The sequence below is a fragment of the Piliocolobus tephrosceles genome, chromosome 14 (genome assembly GCF_002776525.5).
Source record: "Piliocolobus tephrosceles isolate RC106 chromosome 14, ASM277652v3, whole genome shotgun sequence".
In the NCBI taxonomy this organism is placed as follows: domain Eukaryota; kingdom Metazoa; phylum Chordata; class Mammalia; order Primates; family Cercopithecidae; genus Piliocolobus; species Piliocolobus tephrosceles.
In genome coordinates, this window is record NC_045447.1 from 8,203,497 (window position 1) to 8,211,647 (window position 8,151).

General features: G+C 47.2%; 1 protein-coding gene across 2 annotated transcripts in view; it reads right to left on the bottom strand.

The window, feature by feature from the left end:
* Positions 1–8,151, bottom strand: part of GPR107 (G protein-coupled receptor 107) — an 84,419-nt gene that overhangs the window by 12,483 nt on the left and 63,785 nt on the right. For both annotated transcript variants that reach the window (XM_026457161.2, XM_026457160.2), the window contains 2 exons: positions 2,692–2,741; positions 307–390 (listed from right to left, as the gene is read on the bottom strand). In XM_026457161.2, the coding sequence (XP_026312946.1) occupies positions 307–390; positions 2,692–2,741 (134 nt within the window). The remainder of the gene's footprint in view (positions 1–306; positions 391–2,691; positions 2,742–8,151) is intronic.

Here is an 8,151-nt window from a genome sequence, read left to right on the forward strand (position 1 = left end):
AAAAATTAACCAGGCATGGTGGTTCATCCCTATAATCTCAGCTACTCGGGAGGCCGAGGCAGGAGAATCGCTTGAACCCGGGAGGTGGAGGTTGCAGTGAGCTGAGATCGCACCACTGCACTCCAGCCTGGGCAACAGACACCCCGTCTCAAAAACTAAAAAAAAAAAAAATTTAATTTAAAAAAAGAAGAGATGGAAGGTCTTCGTGGTCATTCCCAGACAAATTAGTAACAACTGTTAAGTTACACTTCAAGACTTTATCCTCAGGTATAAATTCTCTGGCATTCTGCCCTGTGAGCAGCATACCTGGTACAGCCACTTCCACTGGAATGGAACAGCGAGTTTGAGGAGAAATGCAATGATCCTAGTGAAGTATATGTAACACACAATCTGTATGAGGAGGAAAGAAACAGGAAATCAAATCAACATGAAAATCAGGATGCCACTTTAACAATTTGCTTTCATAAATGAACTAGGAAACAGAAAACAGAATCACTCAAAGAAAAGTATGTGACACTTACAGTGTGAATTAATACATGCAGTGAAGAGACATGGCTACTCCGCTAGTTACACTTGAATTTCTTCACTCTCCAGGTGACCAAGATATTGCTAACAGCCACACCCATGGGGAGCACCGGACACTTCAGTAGGGCTGTTCTTAACCCTTCCTCACCCTATCCACAGACAGAAGCCCTTGATTTCAATCTCCACAGATTGTATTGCTTATTCTCAGGCTTTGAGGAATATTTACCAGTAGTGAGAGCAAAATAAAGCCACACAGGGAAATTACTGGCTTCTGTCCTCTTCTCTGGCAGATGCTGCAAGCATTCAAGGTCCACACTTACAGAAGTACAAATACTACCAAGTTCTCTAGCAAGACAGCATGCCTTAATTTCTCCGTGCAGTGACAAGGACTCAATGTGCTGGCCACTAGAGCATGAACTGTGCATGGGGACTCAGCTCAGCTGGCCAAGGACCACTCATTATCACTGCACGCAACAAGAGAGGTTCTGTGATGACCTGTGCCTATTTGGTGGATGATATAAAATCCATGGGAAAGAAAAAATAAAAGAAGGAAAGAAAAAAAATCAACCCCAAGTGGAGTGTCTGCTCTTGCATCTCTCCCTACCACTGAAGTCTGATGTTTGCTTGAGCAAAGGAACTGTCCAAAGTGACAATGCCAAACTCACAGATGAAAGACTTAGAAATGTTCTTTCAAGACTCAGGAAGCAAACTAACTCGGGGAGGCATGTACTTTATATTGTCTAAGAAATTATGATCCTAATAATTCCTAACAAGCTCTGTCTTTTGGTGCTAGCTGATAGAACTTTGCATGTCCATCAGAGTCCTGTTTTTAGGTTTTAAAAACACTGTCTTTTTTTTTGTTCTTAAGGAAAATGTATTACCACAACATGTAACTAGTTTTCTGCAGGGAAATTTGAAAGAAGAGAGAGGTAGATACTCCAATAATTTTTTTTTTTGAGACGAAGTCTTGCTCTGTTGCCCAGGCTGGAGTGCAGTGGCACTCTTATCTCGTCTCACTGCAATCTCCGCCTCCCGGGTTCAAGCAATTCTCCTGCCTCAGCCTCCCAAGTAGCTGGGACTACAGGCATGCGCCAGCATGTCCAGCTAATTTTTTTTTTTTTTTTGTATTTTTAGTAGAGATGGGGTTTCACCATGTTGGACAGGCATGAGCCACCCCACCCAGCTAATTTTATTTTTATTTTTATTTTTAGTAGAGACGAGGTTTCACCATGTTGGCCAGGATGGTCTCGATCTCCTGACCTTGTGATCCGCCCACCTTGGTCTCCCAAAGTGCTGGGATTATAGGCGTGAGCCATTGCACCCGGCTGATACTCCAACAATTTTTTAAATGAATAAAACAAAAATGGCTGCAGAAGAACATGATAGTGTGATCCCAGTTTTCTAAATGAGTAAAAATAGTGGCCGGGATTGCACCACTGCACTCCAGCCTGGGCGACACAGTGAGACTCCATCTCAAAAATAAAATATAAAAAAAATTTAAAAAATGTAACTCAGATATTTAATTTCCTAATTTAAAAGACACAACTAGATTTTATAAAATGAAAGCCAGGCCTGGTGGTGTGCACCTGCAGTCCCAGCTACTCAGGTGACTAAGGTGGGAGGATCTTTTTGAGCCCAGGAGTTGGAGTCCATCTTAAGGCAGCATAGAGAGACCCAGTCTTTAAAAAAAAAAAAAAAAAAATCAAAAAAGCAAGTCACACTGGCCAGGTGCAGTGACTCACGCTGTAATCCTCGCACTTTGGGAGACCAAGGCGGGTGGATCACCTGAGGTCTGGAGTTCGAGACTAGCCTGGCCAACTTGGTGAAACCCCGTCTCTACTAAAAATACAAAAATTAGCTGGGGGTAATGGCAGGTGCCTATAATCCCAGCTACTCGGGAAAGCTGAGGCAGGGAGAATTGCTTGAACCCGGGAAGTGGAGATTGCAGTGAGCCAAGATCTCTGCGCCATTGCACTCCAGCCTGGGTGACAGAGCTAGACTTCATCTAAAAAAAAAATAAAAATAAAAAGATAAGAAAAAAAAAAGCAAGCCACACTGCTCAGCTCTAGGTGGCACATCTTGTGCTTTCACCGATTCTTTGGAAGTTCATTTGTTCTACTCCTTGAATTGATTTTATTTATAGATTAAGGATTTTTTTTTACTTACCAAGACGTAATAATGTCTGAAAAGTTTCAGCTTTGCTAAGTTAATAGCAGCTAGAGAGAAGAAAGAACAAAATAAAGAGCTCATTAACTTCTCATTTTAAAAAGCAAGCCTCACTCAGACACCTTCTCAGTCAAGAGGCCACCTCTAATGCAGATGAGGACCACTCAGAGGCACATCCATCTATCTGGAATCAAGTCTGCTGGGCAGGCTCTCCTCCAATCACCAGGAAAAAAATGTGGGAGCAGCACAGCCACAGGCGTGAGCTAGAGTTGGCTTGCACCAGTGATTCCCACCCAAGGGTCAGCAGCTGTAACCTGGCTATGGTGGGAGTATACTGACATCACAGGAATTGGAAGATGCTACAAATCAGGAATGTTTCCCCCCCCCAGAGAGCCAGCATTAAACATTCCAGCTCTGCACAGAGCTCTGACCTCCACTGGGACTAGTCCCCCACCTGGGGGAGCCTCCCACTAGTTGAGGGTGTAAATTCAATTAACCCACACGTGCATTTTGCAAATTTCACTGAAGTTATCATTAAGTGACTTGTAATAAGCTCTTTCAGTACCTTCCTGGCTGGATCCTACCTTCATGCATGCTCAAGGTCAGCTGAGCCAGGACAGCTACCTTCCTGACACTGCCTATGGCTCTGAAATATTGATGAGTAGAGGGAAGCCTGGCTCCCTCCCAGATTAACAATCCTTTCATTCATCATAAACCTTCCTGCAGGAGGCAAATTAATTTTGCTTAATAGCATTCAATTACTGATTCAGTTTAAGAATGGGACCGTGGGTGGTGAAGGTTCAAATTTCCTCTTCTTCCTCCTTTGGGCTCATGATGAGTTGACGGGCAGGGAGGAGCAATCAGGCTTAGGATTCCAAAAGAAATTCCTGTAATCCTAAATTATCTTCAAGATGAGTATCAACTAACAGAATCTATAAGAACCTCCTCTGAGAAACCCAATGCATTAATGAGGGACACTCAGAAAGTCTCACAGTTGAGAAGATAGAACATCTGTCTCTGGGGCTGCAGCGGATTCACGCAGGCACGCACACAACACCCGAAGATGCAAAATCACAGCAGCTTTCTTATCTGGCAACCTCTCTGGCAGTCTTGTTATTTTGAAAAAATTAAATCTCAGCCAGGTGCAGCGGCTCATATCTGTTTGTAATCCAACACTTTGGGAAGCCAAGATGGGAGGATCCCTTGAGCCCAGGAGTTTGAGACCAGCCTGGACACACAGGGTGAGACCCCTATCTCTTTAAAAAAAATTTAAGGCCGGGCGCGGTGGCTCAAGCCTATAATCCCAGCACTTTGGGAGGCTGAGACGGGCGGATCGCAAAGTCAGGAGATGGAGACCATCCTGGCTAACACGGTGAAACCCCGTCTCTACTAAAAAATACAAAAAACTGGCGGGGCGAGGTAGCGGGCGCCTGTGGTCCCAGCTGCTCGGGAGGCTGAGGCGGGAGAATGGCGTGAACCCGGGAGGCAGAGCTTGCAGTGAGCCAGGATCCGGCCACTGCACTCCAGCCGGGGTGACAGAGCGAGACTCCATCTCAAAAAAAAAAAAAAAATTTTAAAATTAGCCAGGTATGCTGCCTACTTGGGGGGCTGAGGCAGGTGGACTGCTTGAGTCCAGGAGTTTGAGACCAACCTGGGCAACACAGTAGAACACCGTCTCAGAGAAAAAAAAAAAAAAAAGGAAGGAAGGAAGGAAAGAAAGAAAAGAGGAATAAGCCGTGCGCACGCCTGTAATCCCAGCACTTTGGGAGGCTGGGGAGGGCAGATCATCTGAGGTCAGGAGTTCAAGATCAGCCTGGCCAACTTGGCAAAATCTTGTCTCTACTAAAAATACAAAAATTAGCCGGGTGGGTGCCTGTAATCCCAGCTACTTGGGAGGCTGAGGCAGGGAAACTGCTTGAACCCAGGAGGCAGAGGTTGCACTGAGCCAAGATCGCGCCACTGCACTCTCCAGCGTGGGTGACAGAGCAAGACTCTGTCTCCAAAAAAAAAAAAAAAAGACCAGGCATGGTGGCTCACGCCTGTAATCCCAGCACTTTGGGAGGCCAAGGTGGGTGGATCAGGAGGCCAGGAGTTCAAGACCAGCCTGGCAAAGATGGTGAAACCCCATCTCAACTAAAAATACAAAACTTAGCCAGACATGGTGGCAGGCGCCTGTAATCCCAGCCATTCGGGAGGCTGAGATGGAGAATTGCTTGAATCTGGGAGGTGGCAGTTGCAGTGAGCCAAGATCACGCTACTGCACTCCAGGCTGGGTGAATATAAGGAATCCAGTCTCAAAAAACAACAGAAAAAGTACATTAAAAATTAAATCTCTCTGGTTCTCATCATTTCTTTTATTTTCTTTTCTTTTTTTTTTTTGAGAGAGGTCTTGCTCTGTCACTGAGGCTGTAGCACAGTGGCACAATCACAGCTCGCTGCAGCCTCAATCTCCTAGACTCAAGTGATCCTCAGAATCCTGAGTAGCTGGGACCAGAGGTGTGTACCACCACGCCCGACTAATTTTTGTATTTTTAATAGAAATGTGGTTTCACTATGTTGCTCAGGCAAGCAACAGCCTGCCTCAGTCTCCCAAAGTGCTGGGATTACAGGTGTGAGACACTGCGTCTGGCCTCATCTCTTTTATTCAGTCAATACAAACTCACCAAGCCCCGACTCTGAGCCAGGCCCTGGGATACAGCAGTAAACACGACAGCTGCAGCCTTTACCCCTGGGGCAGCTGCCATCCTGTGAGGAGACAAGGGCACCGAAGCACAAATTATGCACTCACTGAGTGACGTGTACACACAGCCACTGCCGACGGGTGTGTGATCAGGTACTCCTCCTCCCCTGGGGGATGGGAAGGCCTTCACAGGGGACAAGACAGGAGAACTGAGAAGCATCAGATATGGATAATGAAGTGCTCCCAGGGATTTTAACCTTCACCCTCTGGGATGAACCTTTTGTGTTCCTCTCTGGACGCACACCTGCTGCTCCCATCGGCAGGGGACAATGGTTCATACTGTACTGGGCCTAACAGAACCAGCGACGCGACCGGAACTGTGGCCCTCCCAAACCAGCCAAACACCTCTTCAACATGGACACTCGCTTCTTCACAGCACCAACAATTAGACGGTGTAAATGATTAAAAAATGCTTTAAAAGTCTCTCCTGAATTTCGCTTGCTAAACTCCTGACACGGGAAACTCCTACCTTGCTTCACTAAGAAAATCAGACAGACAGAGGGGCGTCATGTTTCCATTCCTGGGTTTCAGGGTGCCCTGGCAGGGGTGAGCACGGGCTCCCAAGCCAGACCAGGGAAAAGGGGTGAGAGAGAGGGCTTCTCAAAGGGCCTGAACACAGCTCAGCCATGAGCCAGAGTGGGAGAAGGCAATGCGGAGAGTGCTGGAGAACAGCAGGTGTGGAGGCTCAGAGGTGAAAGAGCTGCACCTATCAGGGAAGGAAAAGTAGCTCAAAGCGGCTGGCCTGTGCACAGCCTAGGAAACGGGGCAGGGCTAAGAGTAAAGCCAAAAATTCAGTAACACACAGAAGACTGAACTTTTTCTCCTCGTTGGTTTTGGGCGTCCCAGGGAACCTCTAAAGCAAGATTGTCCAACCTGCACCCCAGGACAGCTTTGAATGCGGTCCAACACAAATTTGTAAACTTTCTTAAAACATTATGAGATTTTTTCTGCAATTTATTTTATTTTTCTTTTTTAGCTCATCAGCTATCATTAGTGTTAGTGTGTTTTAAGTGTGGCCCAAGACGATTCTTCCAATGTGGCCCAGGGAAGCCAAAAGATTGGACACTCCTGCTCTGAAGGGTTTTGTTTTGAGATAGGGTCTCACTCTATCTCCCAGGCTGGAGTGCGGTGGCGTGATCATGGTTCACTGAAGCCTCAACCTGCTGGGCTTACATGATCTCAAACAGCTGGGACTACAGGCGCACACCATCGCGTCCAGCTAACTTCTTATGGAGACAGGGTCTCACTACGTTGCCCAGGCTGGTCTCGAATTCTGGAGCTCAAGCAATCCTCCCATCTGTTTTCCAAACTGCTAGGACTGCGGGCATGAGGCACCCTGCCAGCCCGTTTTTGTTTTTTAAACTAGTCAACTGCAGCAGTGAGAAGAAGGGAAAGAGCAGAACAAGGAGTTCGACCTGTAACTATAAAAACCAATGGAGAGGAGTCACAACCACCTTCGAACCAGCCTCCCAAAGGCTTTAGACAACACCATGATCAGGTGTTGAGAACAATCCCCCCGCGGAAGAAGGATGGAGAGAAAAAAGAGGAAGAGCCCAAATGAGGTCAAAGACCTTGAGTCTGCGGAGGCCCCTCTAAAAGGCAGTGAGATGTCCATCGATGTAGAGCAATCAAAGAGTGGATGGGGCAGTGAACAGCAGGCTGATCCCACCTCAGTGATTGCTAGGAAAGAAGGAAGAGCAACAAGGTAATGAAGTTGAAGACAGCAGAGAGAATCTTTAAGGTAAAGTCTGACGGGTCTGTCCTTTCACAGGGAAGGAAATGAAGATGGGGAGGGGACTGAGAGAAAGCAAAGAGGTTAAGGCACTGCAGGTCTTAACCAAGTAAGGCCCGGGGTGGGGTGAGAGCAAAGGAGAGGAAGGTGCTCCGCCTGGCACCTCCCTGGCATCATGCATCACCATGTCACATCCTTCAGGCTCAGGCAAGACACCCTCTGAAGGGAGGTAGGCTATGAGCTGCTCCATAAATGAGCCTGTGCACCCTACATGGGGACTGATGAAGAAACATCACCACGGTGCAGATGCCAGGCCATGTAGGTGCTCAGATTGACAAATGGACCTTGGGGACAAGTGCTATCTTTGAGAAATGTAGTTAGAATAAGCAGAGCTCACCGTTGTTTCCAAAACCCAGCAGGCTGGCTCACGCCTACAATCCCAGTACTTTGGGAGGCTGAGGCGAGAGGATCACTTGAGCCCAGGAGGGAGAGACCAGCTTGGGCAACATAGGGAGACCTTGTCTCTACTAAAAATAAACGTAAATCAGCTGGACATGGTGACACATGCCTGTAGTCCCAGCTACTTGAGAGGCTGAGGTAGGAGGGGACGCACAGGCCAAAGTGAGCCCTGACTGTGCCACTGCACTCCAGCTTGGGTGACCGAGTGAAACCCTGTCTCAGTAAAACAAACAAACAAACAGATTAAAAATAAAAACCCACCAGTCGTGATGCCATCATTTCCAGTCATGCATAAGACATTCCTTTATCGGATAGCAGTTGGCAGGGGTGAGGCTTCCAAGCCTTGCACTGGAGCTCCAGTCACAGCTGAAGCAGCAGAGGCAGGGACCGAGCTTACTTGTGGAGTAAGAAAAAGGAGGGCAGGGGGGTTAAGAGTCTAGGCCCTGCACAACTGAACATCCTGGGTTCAAATTCCAACCCTGCTGCTCACTGCCTGTGTGGCCTCCGATAAGTCAGCTAACCCTCCCTG